General features: G+C 43.5%; 1 protein-coding gene across 1 annotated transcript; it reads right to left on the reverse strand.

Annotated features, from left to right (window-relative positions):
* Window positions 1–76: 76 nt before the first annotated feature.
* On the reverse strand, window positions 77–19,130 carry Hmces (5-hydroxymethylcytosine binding, ES cell specific). Its single transcript, XM_038319862.1, has 7 exons — window positions 19,067–19,130; window positions 18,218–18,422; window positions 14,248–14,391; window positions 9,899–10,024; window positions 5,121–5,299; window positions 3,275–3,467; window positions 77–607 (listed from the first exon to the last, which is right to left on the reverse strand). Exons 2-7 carry the CDS (start codon window positions 18,398–18,400, stop codon window positions 371–373), a joined length of 1,062 nt encoding a protein of 353 aa, XP_038175790.1. The 5' UTR covers window positions 18,401–18,422; window positions 19,067–19,130; the 3' UTR covers window positions 77–370.
* Between the last annotated feature and the right edge of the window lie 224 nt (window positions 19,131–19,354).

Consider the following 19,354-nt stretch of genomic DNA (forward strand, 5'->3'; position numbering starts at 1 on the left):
CACCCCTTTGTGGTAAAACCCATTCTTTAAAAAAACAAATACCAGGGAAAACTGTAAGAGCAGAACTCTTGCCAGCCAAGGTTTACCAAACATAATTTATTTACAACAAAATACAAAGAGAGCCTAGAGATAGAGAAGAGCCTTCTTCCAGGACCACCAGAGCAGAAGTAAAGCTCCCAGCAGGAGGCAAGACTACCAGCTGAGCCAGGATGGGTAGAGGCCCCACAGGGCTGGCCATGGCCGCCAGCCTTCTTCTTCTCAGGCACAGTAGCCATGGTCCTCCTAGGCCCAAAACTGACATGGTGTTACCATTTTCCAAATAATTGGACACAATTCCAGTCAACTGGTGATAACAGTAATCTACTGTGGCCTAGCTGTGAGGCCGCTTGGCCATGGGCTCTTCTTCCTTCTCCTGCTTCAGCCACCGGTCCAGGAGGCTGCTGGTGGCACCTCTTTTAGCAGGCAATGGGCTCTTCTGTAGAAACTGGCTGGACCAATGGGGTACACCTGACTCATCCTTTTTGGGTGATCCAGGGGCTTCTTTTTTGGGTGACTTTGTAGCCAGCCACTGCATCATTCTTTGACTGCTGCCACTTGTCTTGGGCTCCTACGGGAGAGAGAAATCTCTTAACATCAAGGTTTGAGCTTCACAGGAAAGACCAAAATGCAGATAGGAAAAAGCATACACACCAATCATCAACCTACACTTGCATAGTGTTACTCAGGGTGCAAGGAAAAGGGGGCCGAGAATGCTCCCAGAGTAGGGGAGGAGCACTTAAAAATCAGAGGACAAGGGTCTGGGTGAAGCTGGAGTCTCCCAAACATGCAGGGAATGAAGTGCCTTCTGGGAAATTCAGTGACTCAATGGCTGACGATGGGATGGATGCTAGAAGTGAGGCTGCCACCACAATCAGGCTCAATAGTTTTCCCCTGCCCAGTATGTCTTGACTGTCACTACTCCCTCTGCAGCCTGTGTGCACACTCAGCCCTGAAATGAGAGGTTCTCTGTGAGCAAACAGCACAGAGTATAGACCAAGATAGAAAAAGAGTTCTGTAACTGGCAACGGTGGCACACGCCTTTAATCCCTGAATTTAGGAGGCAAAGGAGATGAACCTCTGAATTCAAGGTCAACCTGGTTCACAAATCCCAGAACCCACACAAAAGGCGGGAAAAGCTATAATCTCAGCAGTGGGTAGGAGTGTCCCTCAGGCATCCTAACTGCCAGACTAGCTCTGAGTTCACTAAGAAATCCTGTGTCAGCTGGGCATGGTGGCCCACACCTTTAATCCCAGCAATTGGGAGGCAGAGGCAGGCGGATCTCTTTGAGTTTGAAGCCAGTCTGGTCTACAAGAGCTAGCTCCAGGGCAGGCTCCAAAGTTACAGAGAAACCTTGTCTCAAAAAAAAAAAAAAAAAAAAAAAAAGAAAAAAAAAAAAGAATTGCCATGGTCATGGTGCCCCTTCACAGCAATAGAAATCCTAAGACAGGGCTAAAATACAATAGGATCTCAACATCACTGCTGTTTATTTTCCAAAGAGTATAAGAGCTCTGAATAGTTTAAATTAAATTAAAATTCTGGCCAGGCGTGTTAGTGCACGCCTTTAATCCTAGCACTTGGGAGGCAGAGGCAGGCGGATCTCCATGGTTTGAGGCCAGCCTGGTTTGCATGGCATGTTCTAGGCTAGCTAGAGCTACAGAATGAGACCCTGTCTCAAAACAAAATCATTCTGTGGGTGCTAGATAGATGGCTCAGCAGCTAAGAGCACTTTGTCACTCTGAGGAGGACCCAGGTTCATTTCCAAGCATCCATATTGGGCAGTTCACAACTGCCTGCAACTCCAGCTCCAGGAGATCAGATGACCTTTTCTGGACTCTGCAGCCACTGTACTCATGTGTACAAACCCACCCACAAACACACACATGCTGTGGGACAATGGTCTGTACTCTGTCACTTTATTTTAAATAAACGCTGATTGGCCAGTAGCCAGGCAGAAAGCAGAGGCAGGGCAACCAGACAGGAAGTAGAGGCAAGGTAATGAGAATTCTGGGAAGAGGAAGTTTCAGTCTGCAGTCGTCACCCAGACAGAGAGGAAGCCAGACACAGAGCAAGCAAGATGTGACTGCCTCCCCGAAAAAAGTACCAAGCCACATGGCTAACATAGACAAGAAAAATGGGTTAATATAAGATGTAAGAATTAATTAATAAGAAGCCTGAGCTGCTAGGCCAACCAGTTTATAATTAATGTAGACCTCTGTGTGTTTATTTGGGATTGAACGGCTGTTGGATCGGGCAGGACAGAAACCTCAGTCAACAAATGGTGCCCAACATGTGGACAACTGCATCCACAGAAAACCTGAGATTGGGAAGTAATTCTAGGCACAAAATAACAGCATTAAGCATGGATTCTTGGTAGCAACAACATCTCGGGTTTGCTCTCTTTGCTAGAGGCAAGTGCATCTCATTTAAGAGAGGCTTCCTGACTCAGCTTTAGCTGCAAAAACTTGCAGGTCTTTTAAGAGGTCCTTCACAAAACATTTAAATGGTGTTGATAAATAGCCAACCACATGCTTTTTGGTGGTGGCAGGGACCTTGAAACTCCATAGCTTGGGGCAATAAACACAACTCCAGCCAGTACCTCCCCCATGAGGCTAGACTCTCAGAAAGCTAAAGAATGGGCTGGATCCAGCCATCAAAGCCACAGCTTTAATCCTAGCCATATCATTTAGGAAGGAAGTTTCCGTCTAAAGTCATCACCCAGACACAGGGCAAGCAAGATGTGACTGCCTCTCTGAAAAAGGTACCAAGCCACATGGCTAACATAGACAGGAATAATGGGTTAATGTAAGATATAAGAATTAGTTAATAAGAAGCCTGAGCTACTAGGCCAACCTGTTTATAATTAATATAGACCTCTGTGTGTTTATTTGGGACTGAACAGCTGTTGGACCAGGCAGTACAGAAACCTCAGTCAACAAACACACATATACATAAATAAAAATTAAATAAATCTTTAAAAAATAGTAAAAAAAAAAATCCAAGCATGGTAGTGCATACCTTTAATACCAGCAATAGGAGGCTGAAGCAGATGGATCTCTGTGAGTTTGAGGCCAACCTGGTCTATATAGCCCAGTTCCAGGTTAGTCATAGCTACACAGGGAGACCTTATCTAAAATTCAAATCACATAAACTCAAATGAAATAAACATTAAAGGCAAGACAAGGCATACTCTGAACATCAGGAGTCTCAGAATAGACTACCTTCTTAGTCACCTACCTTCTTAGTCACCAAATCAGCAGGAGCTAGACATTCAGGAGTGTTGTTTCGGGAATTGTTCACCACTTGAGAAACTGGATGGAAGGTGATATTGTCTATGGGATGGATTAACTTCAGAGCTTCCTGAGTGGTGACCTCACCAAAGTCAAGCCATTTGGAGACTGCCTCTTCTCCATCTAGTATGGCAGGCATCCTGATCGGGGATCAGATGGAGAGGTTGATGAGGGTAGGGGAAAGGAAAGAAACTGAGTCAGCTGATAGTTGAGGCATCACAGGCTTCCTGGTCCTTACTCTTACCTCACCTGCACTAGAGTCAACATTCAGTTAAGTTATGAAACATGGCACAGGCAGTAAATAGCACTAAGACTGACTCTAGTGCATGCCCTGTACCCCTAGAAAGTTGGTGCCTCTCTCCAGACATCAATTGTGAAAGTCCTCCAGCAAGAAAGGGCTGGCCAGGCACTGAAGTGAGCTTGTAGTCACAGCTATATAGGATGCTGAGGTGAGTGGCTCATTTGAGCCCAGGAGTTCAAGCTAGACTGGGCAACACAGCAAGACCCATCTTTTGTTTTGTTTTTGAGACAAATTCTTGCTGGAGCCCAGTCTGGCCTTAAACTCATGATTGTCTTGCCTCTCCTTTCACTCTCTAAGTGTTGGGATTATAAACTCAGTGTTGCCACCAGGGGAGACACATTTCTTTTTTTTCTTTTTGGTTTTCCAAGACAGGATTTTTCTGTGTAGCCCTGGCTGTCCTTGAACTCAGAGATCCACCTGCCTCTGTGCTAGAATTTAAAACAGGCTTTAAGACACATTTCTTTAAAGAAAAAAAAAAGACAGTCAGGATGGCCCATGTACATAATCCCAACACTTAGGAGAATGAAGAGAATGAAGCAGGAAGAGCAACAAGAGTTTCAGGCCAACCTGGATTCGCACAGTGAGTTCCCAGTCAAACTTGGATACAGAGTGAGACTCTGCCTCAAAAAAATGAGAGAACAAAAGATCCTTAAAGTCTCTGAAATCTGGGTGCATTCATACCACTTGGGCTGTATTACATCTTAGTTAGAAATAACAGACAACTGTTTTTGTGGGTTTTTTTTGGGTTTTCATTTGTTTTGTTTCTTGAGAGAGGGTTTCTCTGTGTAGCTCTGGCATCAATTGCTTTGTAGACTCGGCTGCTTCGAACTCACAGAGATCCAGCTCCCTCTGCATCCTGAGTGCTGGGATTAAAGGTATGTGCCACCACAGCCTGGCTAGCTTCTAGTTTTACAGCCCACGCTCATATTTTATTGGTTGTTTGACACAGCTAATTTTAGGAGACAAATGTATAAATAATTATATTAACAGATAAATGCTTTAACTTCAAGAAATCAACATGTTTTATTATTTTAAGATTTACTTTTATTATTTGTAATTACATATAGATGTGTGTGTCTACATGTAGGAATGTGCATGTGGCTGCATGTGTTTGTAAAGGCCACAGTCAGTAGATCCCCAGGAACTGCAGCTACCAACAATTGTGAGAGAGATCCTTTGGAAGAGGACCCACTGAGCCATCTCTCCAGTCCTTCAATGTGTACTTTAAAAATCAGTGAGTTGTGAGTAAATCTCAGTGATACACCACTAGTCTAGTAAGTCATATTAAGTACATATTCAACTATGAGCTACACCATCAACCCCTAAAAATATTTTAAAATCTCAGAAATCCAAATGATTTCATGTTGTTTTTACTATGTAATTTTGCAAGCATGTCTGTAACAATTTTAGAACTATATATCATGTTTTGGGAAAATGAATTATAATCTGTACAAGTTAATTTCCTACTCCCCAGAAAAAGGTAGTGACTTGCCTGCTGTGGATGTCACTCAAGCCTTTGCAGGAATCCACTGTGATGATGCTGTAGGAATATAGGCGCTCTCCCTCTGGGGGTTCCCAGCAGTCAAAGATCCCTGCCATGGTCAGCAGCCTCCAATTGTCCCAGACCTTTTCCTTGCTGTCGGGGCTGTCTGAAGCATCATTCCCACCTGACTGGAAACAGCAGTTCAGCCCATTATTGAACCTATTTGACCCACTATCATTAACACCAACAGACTTCACAGCAAATGTCTACTGAAGCTCCAGATTTCAGCTTCTTAACACTTTCAGAATTTAATACCTTCACTTGGTTTCAAGCTTTCAAAAAAATCTAGCTCAGGAAGGGCCTACAGCCAGGGAGAGCTTGGCTATTGGAACAACCCTCTGGTGTGACTGCTCACCTAAAGCACAAGGAAATAATACAAGCCTGTGAGGAATAAAGATAATGAAAACAGCAAATACAACCCAGTTCTATAACAGACTTGATCTCATATTTAAAGTCATCATAGAAGAATTCCCAGGAATAACTATTATTTATTTTGGTCTCTGCCTGTGGCTAACAACAAGCAAAAATTGAAAGAAACATAAAAAAAAGCTAGAAGAGCTGAGTGGTGGTGGCGCATGCCTTTAATCCCAGCACTCGGGAGGCGGAGGTAGGTGGATCTCTGTGAGTTTGTGGCCAGCCTGGGCTACATAGCTAGTTCCAGAACAGGCTCCAAAGCTACACAGAGAAACCCTGTCTCAAAAAACAAAACAAAGTAAAACTAGAAGAAAGAATCTACTGCCAAGAGAAATTTCAGAACCAGACTGAAGGCTTGATTCTAGATGGTTTAGTTAAACCACTAAAGGCTCTTGAAACCAATGAACATTACCCAAACTGAAACACAAAAAATTCAGAAGATATTGTTCAAGAACTGTGGAATAATATCAGATAATTTCACATAGATAAGTGCTTTTTCAGGCAAATAATACCAGACTTCAAGCTTGGATTAGTGGCACATTCCTTTAATCCTAACACTCAGGAGGCAGAGGTAGGCAGATTTCTGTAAATCTGAGGTCAACCTGATCTACACAGGAATTCTAGGACAGCTAGAGCAACATGACAGAGAAACACTGTCTCAAAAACAAAACGAACAAAACCCCAGAAAAGTATAACAAAAAATACTCAATTAAAAAGCATCTGGAGAGATGGCTCAGTCAGTAAAGTGCTTCCCACATAAGCATGAAGACCCGAGTTCTCATCCCCAGCACCCACGTTAATGTTGGACATGGTGGCATGTGCACATCACCACTTGCTAGCCAGCCACTGGCCCAGGCAAATGAGTGAGTTTCCAGTTCAATGAGAGACCTGTCTCAAAACAACAAGGCTGAAGAACAACTGAGGGAGACATACAACATCAAACTCTGGCCGCTCTCTGCATAAACACACATGATCATGTGCAACTAACTGCAAGTAACAGTGTGTGCACTTCTGAACATACACACATGAACACACACACAAAAAAACAGTAGGTAAGTAACAGAAAAGCTATAAAGTTACTGAGATAAATAAAAGACAATTAGCAAATATTTTAACCCAATTATTTCAATAATTATAGTCAAGGGATAAGTTCCAAACATAAGACTTCTTGTCAGATTATCTGAGAAAGACAAGCTAAGTGGAAAGTCCATGTATTGCTTCCTCTGGAAAGCCTGCCATGATGCCCTAGTCTGAATTTGATGCTGAGTTTGAGCCCTTGCAATTGTACTTCCATGAGTGTTCATCACTACATTCCTTCATGTTCTTTTCTCTTTCTCCTCCACTACCTCTCTAAAAAAGGAAAAAAAAAAAAAAAACATGGAGGTAAGGCTACCAGTAGTGGTGGTGAACAGGAGAAAGTAGAGGGAGAAAAAAGGGGAGGGGTCCTAGAAGTGCTGAATTACACTTTACTGTAATTGCATTTAGAGGATCTAAATGCAAGCTTCAACCTCAGCCCTGAAATAACACAATAGTAGGGCAAGCATACTGGCTTGGTGCACAAATATGAGCTAGTAGTGAGGTCTAGGACCAATCCTGGCATTAGTGGCCCCTTAAGAGATCAGAAAACAGCCTGGGGAGTCTTTTGGGGAGCTGGACCTGTCTGTGAAGGGGTAGCAGTGAAATGGTATCTCAGATCTCTAGCAGTGGAGGCTTATTTGAGCGGACAGGGGCTTTCTTCATTTTCCTTGGAAGAGGGATATATATGGCTAATAAACTGACTGGGTATCGAAAGAGCTGAAAATGGCTCCACCTTTTAAAGCTTCTTTGCTACCACGGAAGAACCCTCAGGAATGCGAACACACTGAAGAATGCAGTACTATACACCTACAAAGAAAAATCCAAGCTTATTAAGAGTGACTGGGCAAAGAAAGAGGCTTAGCTGAAAAGCCCAAATAAATAAAGAAGGAAAATAGTAAGGCTGGTGGCAGAAAGAAAATAACTGTAAGGAAAAAAAGTGAAAGTATTCAGTTCAATTTGGTTTTGAAATGCATGGAGAAAATAGTTAAATTTTTATTTATAGCAAATAGACAAACAAAGCCAGATCAATCAGTGATTGAGCATCCTAATCTGTTTTTCTTGCCTACCTACTCCAATCCTTAAAAAAAAAAAAATCAATCTTCAACATTGGCCTGCCAATACACACCATCTTGCTGGGCATGGTGGTGTGTGCCTTTAATCCCAGCATTCCAGAGGCAGAGGCAGTTGGATCTCTGCAAGTTTATGGCCAGCCTGGTCTATATATCAAGTTCCATGACAACCAAAGGTACAGAGAAAAAGCCTATCTCAAAAAAGTAAACAAAACAGTACACATCATCTTAGAACCAACCACACTCTTCCCATCCTCACTTTTAGCTCTTTTTTGCCTCCTAGAGTTTTCCTAGTTAGCAGGTGCAAACTATTAAATCTAACTAGAAAGAAAACAATGCTGGCATGTCTCATTTATTTTCAACTTTCTAATGTTAGGATGTGAGCCTTTTATATTATGTGTCTTACAATGAAAGTTCAATGAGGGAAATGTTACATACAGAATTACCATGTGACCTAGCAATTGTACTAAATATATATATATCCATATAAAGCCCTCCCTGCATGTGAGTGTTCATAGCAGAGTATTCTAACCAAAAGGTGGAAGCTTAGCATTTTAATATAAAGCAATTTGCCTGGCATGATGATACATGACTTATTTTGTTTTGCTTTTTTTTTCAAGACTGGGTTTCTATGTGTAGCCTTGGGTGTTCTGGAACTTATCTGTAGGACAGGCTGGCCTTCAGCCCAGAGATTTGCCCTCTTCTGCTTCCCAAATACAGGGACCAAAGACATTTACCACTATACCTGGCTGGTACATGCCTTTAATTCCAGCACTTAAGAGGTAGAATTGGGTAGATCTCGATGAGTTTGCAGCTAGTCTGGTCTTCATAACAAATTCCAGTCTAAAAAGAGCCACAAAATGAGACTTAGAAGTGGAAGGTAAATCACTACTGCTGAAGACACCACACAATTCAGAAACAAAGCCCAAAGATTCCTGAGCTGGAACTGATTCAATGCCCTTCCTTTAGGACTAGTTTTTATGGGACAAAAAGGCACTATGCAAGCTTCCAAAGGAGAGAGGCAACCAATAATCTACACGGCTATATGCTTATGAACCACAACAATGACTCTCACGGTAAGATAGCCCTAAAGATACAGCAGTGAGACACAGACCTTGATGGTAACCAACAGCTCTTTAATAGACTTAAGACCCACTCAACAAGAGGGAAATCATGCCTGGTACTGTGAACCTAGTTAACTCAGTACTAGTAAAGTCATCAATACCAGAGGACTATCTACAACTACTACCTTACTAAACCAGCATAATCCCTAATAACAATCTAAGCATTTGTCCTCATACCCACAGATAAGTGTAGTCTTCATCCCTCATCGGGGAAACTTCTTTTTGCAACAGAGACCATTACAGCAAACCACAGCCAATCAAAATGAAGAGCTGTGGAGCCCAGTCTCAGTGGATACATCTATAAAACACTCCTGCACCTGCGGCTCAGAGAACACTGCAGAAGACAGGGTGAGAAGATTGTAAGAGCCAGAGAATTGGGAGTTGGCTATGAGACTGTATCTCCTAAAGATGTCTTAAGCTAAACCCATAAAGTCTCAGCAACATGACTGCTCAAATGTGAGCTGAACAAGGACACCAATGAACATGACAAAGTAGATGGGGAAAAAGTCAACAAGGCCTCAACCCTACACAAACAGAACAGCAACTGAGGAATGCTGGGAACGGAGTAATAATCATTCCCAGGGAGGAGCACAGCAACTGGTGGTCTAGTGCCAGGTGGAAACACATATTAAATAACGTAAGGACTGAGCAGATTAGACTTAGGAATGTGTGTGTATATATGCGTGTATGTATACACATATATACATATATGCATGCAATAAAAATGAAAAAGAGGTCATGAAATATGGAGGGCTTATATGGGAGAGTATGGATGGGAGAAAGGGAGAGATGTAATTATATTATTATCTCAAAAATAAATTACAGACATGTAGCAACTTGAGATAGTTCTGAGAAATGTGGCATTAAGAATTTTGTTGTGCTAACAATGGACTGTACTTAACACACCTTAGATTACATAGCAATGAGTAGGGTCGCTATCATATATGTGCCCTATTGTTTATACAAACATTGCTATAGGTACATGACCTTGAGTCAGTTTGTTTATCTTTCCCAAACATGTTGTTCAAGCAACTGCTGATACCTTCTCTGTCTTGATTTGAGGAAAATAGATGAAATATGGTTGTCTCTGGTTTGTTCCCTGACACCGCTGCCACTCGTAGAATCCATCAGCTAAAACAACACAACGTCGTCCTTTTCCCAGAGGAACCTGAGAGAGAATAAACAGGATATGGTCAGTGACAGGATTCCACTACATGGCCTTTCGGGTTCAGCACTGCACTTTGGTAGTAGAGGGCTTGCCCAGCTTGTACAAGGTCAGAACCACATCCAATGTGTGTGGATATACACACATAAATCAAAACACTCAGGTCTCATGTGTGACCCTAGAAGAGTTACCCTTTATCTTTTATAAAGTGTTTGGTAGGGACTGAACTCAGGCAAGTACACTACCACAGAGCTACATACCCAGAAGACTTAAATTTATCTGCCCCTCAAATCTCAAGACTTTTTTTTTTTTTTTTAAGAGACAGGATCTCACTATGTAGCTCTGGATGTTCTAGAACTCACTATGCTGTTCAGGCTGGTCTTGAATTCACAGAGCTGTGTCTGTCTCTACCTCCCAAGTTCTGGGACTAAAGGCATGTACCACTACACCTGGCCTTAGACATTCATTTTTTTAAAAGTACATTTGTTTATTTCAGTGTGTCACAGTATATGTTATGAAATATATGATCATACTGCAAAACATGAGTTTGTGTTTCCATTAATTAAATAAAATCAACTTTGAGTCAGGAGCCAGCAACTAGTTAGCAGAAAGTAATAATGGAGAGCCAGAAGGAGCCTGGAAAACAGATAACAAAGAGATACACTGGAAGCAGAAGGAAGGGACTTTGAGTGTGGCAGTACTTTTTGGTTTGGAACAATGGAAGAGACTCTCTTTCTGAGACTCTGGCAAAGATGGAAGGTCAGCTAGTTGCTCCTCAACTTCTCTGAGCTAGCAAGTTTCACCCTAGTCCCTGACCACTCCTGAGTCTTTATTGGCAAACGGAATGACAGAGATTAACTAGATTAAATGTAGTGAAAAACTACATTTGGTAGCAGTGGTTACTGGCTGAAATAACAGAAGATTCAGGTGCGGTCACTGTGCTGGCAGAAAAACATGTCTGTAAGTAAAAGGACAATCTGTGGGAGTCAGTTCTCTCCTCCTTCCATGTGGGCTCCAAGGATCAAACTTTGGTCCTTATTCTGGTGGAAAATGCCTTTACCTCCTGAGTCATCGAATAGCCCCCCCCCCCCCCGCCCCGTATCATTTGTCTTCTGTATCAAGTTACCACTCAACTGAACAGATGTTATAAAGATTAAATAACATTCATAAAGGCAAAAAGCACTTTCCCTCTGAATAGGTACAACAGGTACACATGGCAGCTAGTGTTGTAGAGCAGTTTCTTTCAGGAGCGAAGAGGAGACTCCAGGGCCAAACTAAACAACACACCTGAGGGAGTAGAAACTTGCAAGATTCTAGAAGGCCTCTCCCCAGCTTTGCAAGAGAAAGCAACAGTTCTCCTGGGGAAGGTGATGGACCAGCCCACTGCAGAGAGATCCAGGATGGCAGCTTGTAAGAGCTGGGGTGGTTTTCAGTGATGAAGCTGCTTTTTGAGTCATCCCTAGTGGTGTGGGACAATGGTCTGTATTCTGTCAATTATATTTAAAATAAACACTGATTGGTCAGTAGCCAGTCAGGAAGTATAGGTGGGACAACAAGACAGGAAGTAGAGGTGGGCCAATGAGAATAGGAGAATTCTGGGAAGAAAGAAGTCCTATTCCGCAGTCCTGTCCCAGCCACAGAAGAAGATGTGACTGCCCGGCCGAATAAGGTACCGAGCCACGTGGCTAACATAGAAAAGAATAATGGGTTAATATAAGTTATAAGAGTTAATAAGAAGCCTGAGCTAATGGGCCAATCAGTTTATAACTAATGTAGACCTCTGTGTGATTTTTTTTTGGACTTAACAATTGCAGGAACCAGGCAGGGCAGAAACCCCAACAACAATCCCTGCTCTTATAAGTGACCCCATACCCATACTCCTCGTAGTAACCCCAATAAAAACTCACTGGTTCACCAAGTTGTACTTTTGTCTGTCTTGGGTTCCCTTTCAGGGGTAAACAGACGTGTATACTGCCACCTCTCCAGTTACGGTTTGCTCCACCTGGACCATGCTTTCTAGTATTCACGTGTATCTCATCCTTTCCCAGACTGAATGAGGCTGTCTCTGAAGCACTGCTGTACAACTGGCAAGACCAGGTCACAAAGCTTTTGTAGTTTCTGTTATGCCTTCTTGAATCGTGAGCATTGCAGTAAATGAGGTACCACATTAGAAGCTTGGCTAAGACTCCCTCAAGATAGGAATGCTGAAAGACTTCTAGTTGTTCCAGCCATACTCACCATGGTAACAGCCATGAGTGAAGAAGCCATTTATCTGTCTTACTTTGCTTTCTATTGATATTGCAAAACACTAAGACCAAAAGCAACTTGGGGAGGAAAGGCTTTATGTGTTTATAATTTATCATGAAGGGAAGTCAAGAGCAGGAACTCAAGGAAAGAGCTGAAGTATATGATTCCTGTGTCTCGTTGCACAACTTGAATTCGAGCACTTGCAAGGCAGATGCAGAAGCAGGCAGATCTCTGTGAGTTTGAGACCAGCCTGGTGTATATAGTGAGTTCCAGGACAGCCAACGCTACATAGAGAGATCCTGTCTCAAAATCAGCAATAAAAATAATCAAAGCAAGCCGGGCGGTGGTGGCGCACACCTTTAATACCAGTACTCGGGAGGCAGAGGCAGGCAGATCTCTGAGTTCGAGGCCAGCCTGGTCTACAAGAGCTAGTTCCAGGACAGGCTCTAGAAACTACAGGGAAACCCTGTCTTGAAAAACAAAAACAAAATCAAAGCAGAGGCCATGGAGGAATGTTTACTGGCCTGCTTCACATGGCTCAATCTATTTTATTTATTTACTTATTTTTCCATATAACCTAGGACCACCTGTCTAAGAGTAGAACTGACAACAGTGAGCTGGGTCCTTTCACACCAATCATTGATCAAGAAAATGGCCCACATGCCCTGACATGCCCTCAGGTTAATTTGATGGGAGTATTGTCTCAATCAAGGTTCCTTCTTCCCAGCTGACCCCAGCTTATATCAACTTGACAGAAAAGTAACCAGCACAACTACCACAGCCTGGTAAGTACAACAGACATTCCCGGTTAAAACCACCTCCCTGAGGCCGGGCAGGGTGGCACACACCTTTAATCCCAGTACTCAGGAGGCAGAGGCAGGCAAATCTCTGTGAGTTCGAAGTCAGCTTGGCCTACAAAGTGACTTCCAGGACAGCTAGTGCTACACAGAGAAACACTTGCTTGAAAAACAAAACAAAACAAACAAACAAAAAACCCCATCTCCCTGAGCACAATTAGTCCACAGTATATAAGAGATAATTGCATTACTTTTATTTAACTTTTGGTGGGAAGTGGCTGATCATGCCACGATGGGCATGTGGAAGTCAGAAGACAACTTGTGGGAACTGGTGCTCTCCTTCTACCATTATGTTCTGGGGGTTGAAGGTGATTAGCTTTGTTTGGTAGCAGGTATTTAACCAGGGAACTTTATATCTGTTACCTTTATCGCCATTTTGGGATTAAGGTCTCATTATATACCTCTGCTTGGTCTGGAACTCACTACATAGACCAGGCTGGCCTTGAACTCACAGAAACCTGTTGGCCTCAACCTCCCAAGTCTGGAATTAAAGGTGTGTGCCACCACACTGGGCCAGCTGTTTATGTTTTAAATATTTCTACTGCTGTGATAAAACATCATGACCAAGGCAACCTATTAAAAAAAAGTGTTTGTCTTAGTTATTTTTCAATTGCTGTGGTAAGACACCATGTCTAAAACAACTCGAAGAAAGGGGTTTTATTGGAGGCTTACAGTTTCAGAGGGTGAGTTCATGACCATCACGGTGTGGAACATGGCAACAGGCAGGGTGCTGGAGTAGTAGCTGAGAGCTTATTATATCTTGAAGCACAATCACCAGACAGAAAAAGTAAGAGAGACAACTGGGAATGTCATAGGCATTTGAAACCTCAAAGCTCACTCCACACTGACACACCTCCTCCAACAAGGCCACACCTCCTAATCCTTCTCAACCAGTTTTACCAACTAGAACCAAGTATTATAAGCCCATAGAAACCACTTTCCTTCAAACCACAATAACCAATAAGTTTGGGCATTGTTGGTTTGGAATACAGCAATAAATTGAACAGGACTCCACATAAACAGTTGGGAATAGCCTTAGAAACCTTATTTATCAGGTATACAAAATATGAAACAGTGTTAGAGAGAAGTGCCTTTTCCTTTGAATGACTGCTACCTACCTACCTTGAATGACTGCTTTTCCAGGATGGTATCACTACGACAGTTGGTAGTGTTGAACTGCAGCTTGGAAGGATCACTTTCTTTGAACCAAGATGGAACCAGGCCCCATCGCATGGGAATAATTATCTGCTCTGATGAGTCTGCACCCTATAAGAGAAAAAAGGTTCAGATTCAGCACCTGGATTTGTGGTGTAAACTTGTAATCCCAGCATTCAAAAGGCTGAGGCAGGAGAATTACCGCTAATTTAAGGCCATGTTGGGCTACACAGCAAGTTCTAGGCAAATCTGGACTACATATAGAAATCCTGGTTCAAGGCTACAAATGATGCCGTGGTTAGGAGCACTAGCTGCTTTTATGGAGGACCTGAATAAAGTTCTTAGCACCCATGTCTGGCAGATCCAACTACACATAACCCCAGCTGTGGGGAATCTGAGGCCCTCTTTCCGCTGGCATACACTCAAACAGATGCATAAACACACAAATTTTTTTAAAAGGCTGACAAGATAGAAAAAAATGCAATTATTTTACATTATATATTATATTTCTACATAACTTATTCTTTATATTATGTATTAATAAAAACAATTGTTTTGATATTACATATTCATATTATATATTGTATTTATATAAAAAATACAAATACAGGCTCAGATACAGCAGGAAGACCATAATCATTATATATGTTACTATAAGGTAATGAAATACAAACAATACAAGGTTGTTAAGAGAAAAAGTCAGCTGGATATGGTACTACAGGTTTTTAGTCCTGATACCTGGGAAGCAGAGGCAGACAGATCTCTGTGAGTTCAAGGCCAGCCTGGTCTACATAATAAGACCCTGTCTCAATAGATAGATAGATAGATAGATAGATAGATAGATAGATAGATAGATAGACAGATGATACAATAGATAGATATAGATAGATAGATAGATAGATAGATAGATAGATAGATAGATAGATCGATAGATAGATAAAAGGGAAAAGGTAGACCAAGTGTGGCAGGTAGAAAAATACCTATAATCCTAATTAATACCTGGGAAGCTAATACAGATGCACTGTAAATTTCAAGCTAACTTGGGCTACATTGCAAACCCTGTCTGAAGAGGTCCAGAGAGGGATACCATTAGTCTTCTTTTTGATAAATGGACCAGTGTCAAGCTAAATATTTATTTTAAAAATACGTATTTATTTTTATTTGCATTGGTGTTTGCCTGCCTGTATGTCTGTATGTAGGTGTTAGATCTTGGAGTTAAAGACAGTTGTGAGCTGCCATGTGGATGCTGGGAGTTGAACCCAGATCCTCTGGAAGAGCAGCCACTACTCTTAACCGCTGAGCCATCTCTCCAGCACCAATATTTACATTTATACCCAAAGATCAGTGATGTTCTCAGCCTTGGTCAGAGAAGCTTCCATATGCAAGTGCTGATGGTTAATTCAGAGACTCACACAGGGTCAAAGTACTGAGAATAATGACTTTATTTATTTATTTATTTATTTATTTATGGGTTTTTTTTTTTTTTTTTTTTTTTTTTGAGACAGGGTTTCTTTGTAGCTTTGGAGCCTGTCCAGAAACTAGCTCTTGTAGACCAGGCTGGTCTTGAACTCACAGAGATCTGCCTACCTCTGCCTCCCACATGCTGGAATTAAAGGCGTGCACCACCACCACCACACTAATATAAAAATGAAAATGAGTTATAATGTAAGATCCCAAATATGCGATTCATGTATTAAAAAAAAGTACAGTGAAGAGTGGTGTGTGAGAGAGAGCAGAAGAGGAAGGTGGAGAATCTTAACTTGGGTCTCACTACAGGTGCTAGATACCAACAAGAGAATGGAGAGCAGACAGAATGAGTAACGGATCCACAGCAGGAATGCCCAGAGCATTCGTTTTGCACAGAGGTTAATATAGCGGGCCAGAGACTATTATTTTTAGAAGGTCAGCTTCTAAGGCTATATCTGGTTAGCATTTTGGGATTATTCTGAGTGGTTTTCCTTCCCCTAGCTGATAAGGGGGCTTTAATCAAACAATGAAGTCAATGCTCAGTGCTTATAAACCCTTAAGGTAACTCTTGGGGACGTTTAGTTTTTCTGGCTTGAGATAGCTACAGGTATCTAGTGGATAGAGGCCAGGGGGCTGCTAAACATTTTACAATGTACTGGACAGCTCTCTACAACAAAGAATTATCCCACCCATTAAAACTTCAGTACTGGGTCTGGCAGATGGTTCAGTGGGTAAAACCACTGGCTGTGATTCCAGTTTTATTTCCAGCACCTGCACGGTGGCTCACAAGTGTCTGTTAACTCCCATTCTGGTGCCTTCTTCTGGCCTCCACAGACACTGTATGCATGTGGTATAGTTATTCATTCAGGCAAAGCACCTATTCATATCAAAATAAATATAAAATTTTTTAAAATGTCAGTGATGTCTTGGTTGAAAAATCTTGTTCTCATAAATTCTACTGGTCCCCTTGTGAGGGTTTACATCATTGCACAAACCAGCCCAAACACTAGCGCAATGGACACGAAGTGGCTGAGAAGTAGAAATACTGCAAGTATTATTGCTCAGTATTAGTCATCTTTTCCTCTACAAGATGCGACTTTGGAACAGAACAGCTGGTTGCACTGTGGTAGATGAAAAAAAGAAAGAGGAAGTATTTTGCAAATCAGTGGTTTCAAATACAAATATTGCTACCTATACATACACACTGGCAGTTGGACTGCTGAAATGCTAATTCTGTTTTAGAATTTATAGGTTTGAGGAAAATAAAGTATCAAATATTTACCAAATTAAGAAACCCTAGCAATCTAAGCAAATCATATTACAGATGTGCAGTCAAGCATTAATGGGCAAACTCAAATGACCCAAAGGAGGGCTATGTTTGCTAGGGGCTCATTTTCCCATTCCTGATCCCCAAGATCCATCCAATGGAACAGGGTCCGTGGTCTGTTCAGCAGTTAAGGCCACTTAATCTCTTGGAGAGGACCTGGATTCAACTCCAAGCACTCACAAAGTGGCCTTTTGTAACTTCAGTTCCAGGGGATCTGAAGCCCTGACATGTAGGCAGGCAAAGCATTTGAATAAAAAAAAAGTACAATTTTTTTAAAAAGTAACTTTTCAAGTGCTAGTACTGAGCCAAAGGCTCTGAGAATATGAAATAGGCTTTATATCCCCAAACAACATTACCAGCCTCAATCACACTGAATTCTTTTTCCTTACATTTATTTGTGTTATATGTCCACTCTCTGCCACAGAGTGGGAGTGGAGCTCAGAGGATAACCTGCAGGAGCTGGTTCTCTCCTACCAGGTAGCATTCAGGGATCCAATTCAGGCTGTCAAGTTTGCCAGCACTTCCACCCACTGAGCCCTTTGACAGAGTTTCTCTACGCAGCCTCGACTGACCTGAAACTCACTGTGTAGACCAGGCTGGCCTCCAACTCAGAGATCTGCCTGCCTCTGTCTGCTTAGTGCTGGGATTAATGGTGTGTGCCACCACACTTGGGAGGTCTTTTGTTGTTGCTGTTTAAAGACACTCAGATGACGCTGATAAATCAGTAATACTTGAAGGCTGATATCTTAACAAAAAAAGGGGGGGGGGATTCAAGCTGAGTAGTGTAACACACACCTGTAATGTAGAATTCTGGAGACAGAGAAGTTTGCTGTAGGTTTGAAGCCAGCCTGGCTTGTATAGTGAGTTCCCAGACAGCCAGACTACAAATACAGTAAGATTCTGTCTCAAAATTTTTTCAATGTATTCAAATATGAGGTTCATATGAATTGGGCAAGCATTCCAACAGTTTGAGACTTACTCCTTACCAAGGCCCAGAGTGATGTTCAATTAGTGCCTGAATCTATCTGTAAAGGCTACTTTCATGGTCACTGCGGAGGCTGGCCAGACATCAAAGAAACCAGGAGTTGGAGGACCATCGCAATGCGGGGCCAGCAGCCAGAACCGAGCTGACACAGTCCTTACCTTCTCAAAGTGCAGCCGGGAGAGAAGCACTGGGCTGCTCGACTGGGGGCTCTTGTTGTACGAGGGGTAATATTTATCGGGGTCCCTCCACTCGGGGAGCCGCCGCCTGCCCTGACGATCGTGATAGGCACAGGCCCTTGTGAGAACATCTCTAGGCAAGTGACAGGATGTTCGCCCGCACATTCTGCAGCGCCGCCTCTCAGACCTACAGTCAAAAAACGTGAGGCTTTACTCCCCAGGCCACAGCGTCCTCCCTACCATTCCCACAGGATCCTCCGATGCCACAGCTTTCACGGAGGGCCCATTAGCTCAGGGTCACCCTGTCGCTGCCGCGGCAGGGCCCACAGCCCAGCTGAAAGTCTTCAGGTGTTAGGCGAGAAAGCCGTGCCCTCCGGGGTTCATCTCGATGGATTAATAATTCAGCAAGAAAGGAGAGAGCTCTTCGTGTTCACGCCAGCAACCCTTGCTCGCCGCAGAGACCGCACTACCGCCCGGCGCGCACCCGCTCGGCTTCGGGGGCGGGGCCTGGTAGACGCCGAGCTCGGCGACGAACCTGGGCCGCCCTGCGCCAGCCCGCGTCCCCTCGGCGAGGCCCTCGCATGCGCCCGCCCGTTTCCCTCAAGTGGAACCGGGTCCTCCGCCCGCCCGCGTCCCCTCGGCGAGGCCCTCTCCTCTTCTCCGCCCGCCCGCGTCCCCTCGGCAAGGCCCTCTCCTCTCCTCCGCCCGCCCGCGTCCCCTTAGCGAGGCCCTCTCTTCCTCATGGCCAGACTTTCCTGAGCGGGAACCGGGTCCCCCGCCCGCCTGCGTCCCCTCGAAGGGCCCGTCCCCCGCTCGCCCTGTCCCCCTCACCGCCAGCTGGTAGAAGCACGCTTCAGCGCGTCCCGCGTCCTCCTTTGGGACACCCGCCCCACCCCCTGCGATAACTCGGCCCCGCCCCCGCCGTGACGTAGGCGCCGTCGGGGCTTCCTCCCCACGGGTGGGGCTGCGGCTCCTACCTGAGTTGAGCCGTGGAACAAGCAAGACACTAAGTTCCTTTGACGCGCCCTCATAAAGCAAAACAAAACACATGCACCTGAGACAAGCACTCAAGGCGACCCTATCTTTCCTCCTTCCCAGACCAGAACCTGAAACCAGGAA

This window comes from Arvicola amphibius, chromosome 2 (genome assembly GCF_903992535.2).
Source record: "Arvicola amphibius chromosome 2, mArvAmp1.2, whole genome shotgun sequence".
Taxonomy (NCBI): Eukaryota; Metazoa; Chordata; class Mammalia; order Rodentia; family Cricetidae; genus Arvicola; species Arvicola amphibius.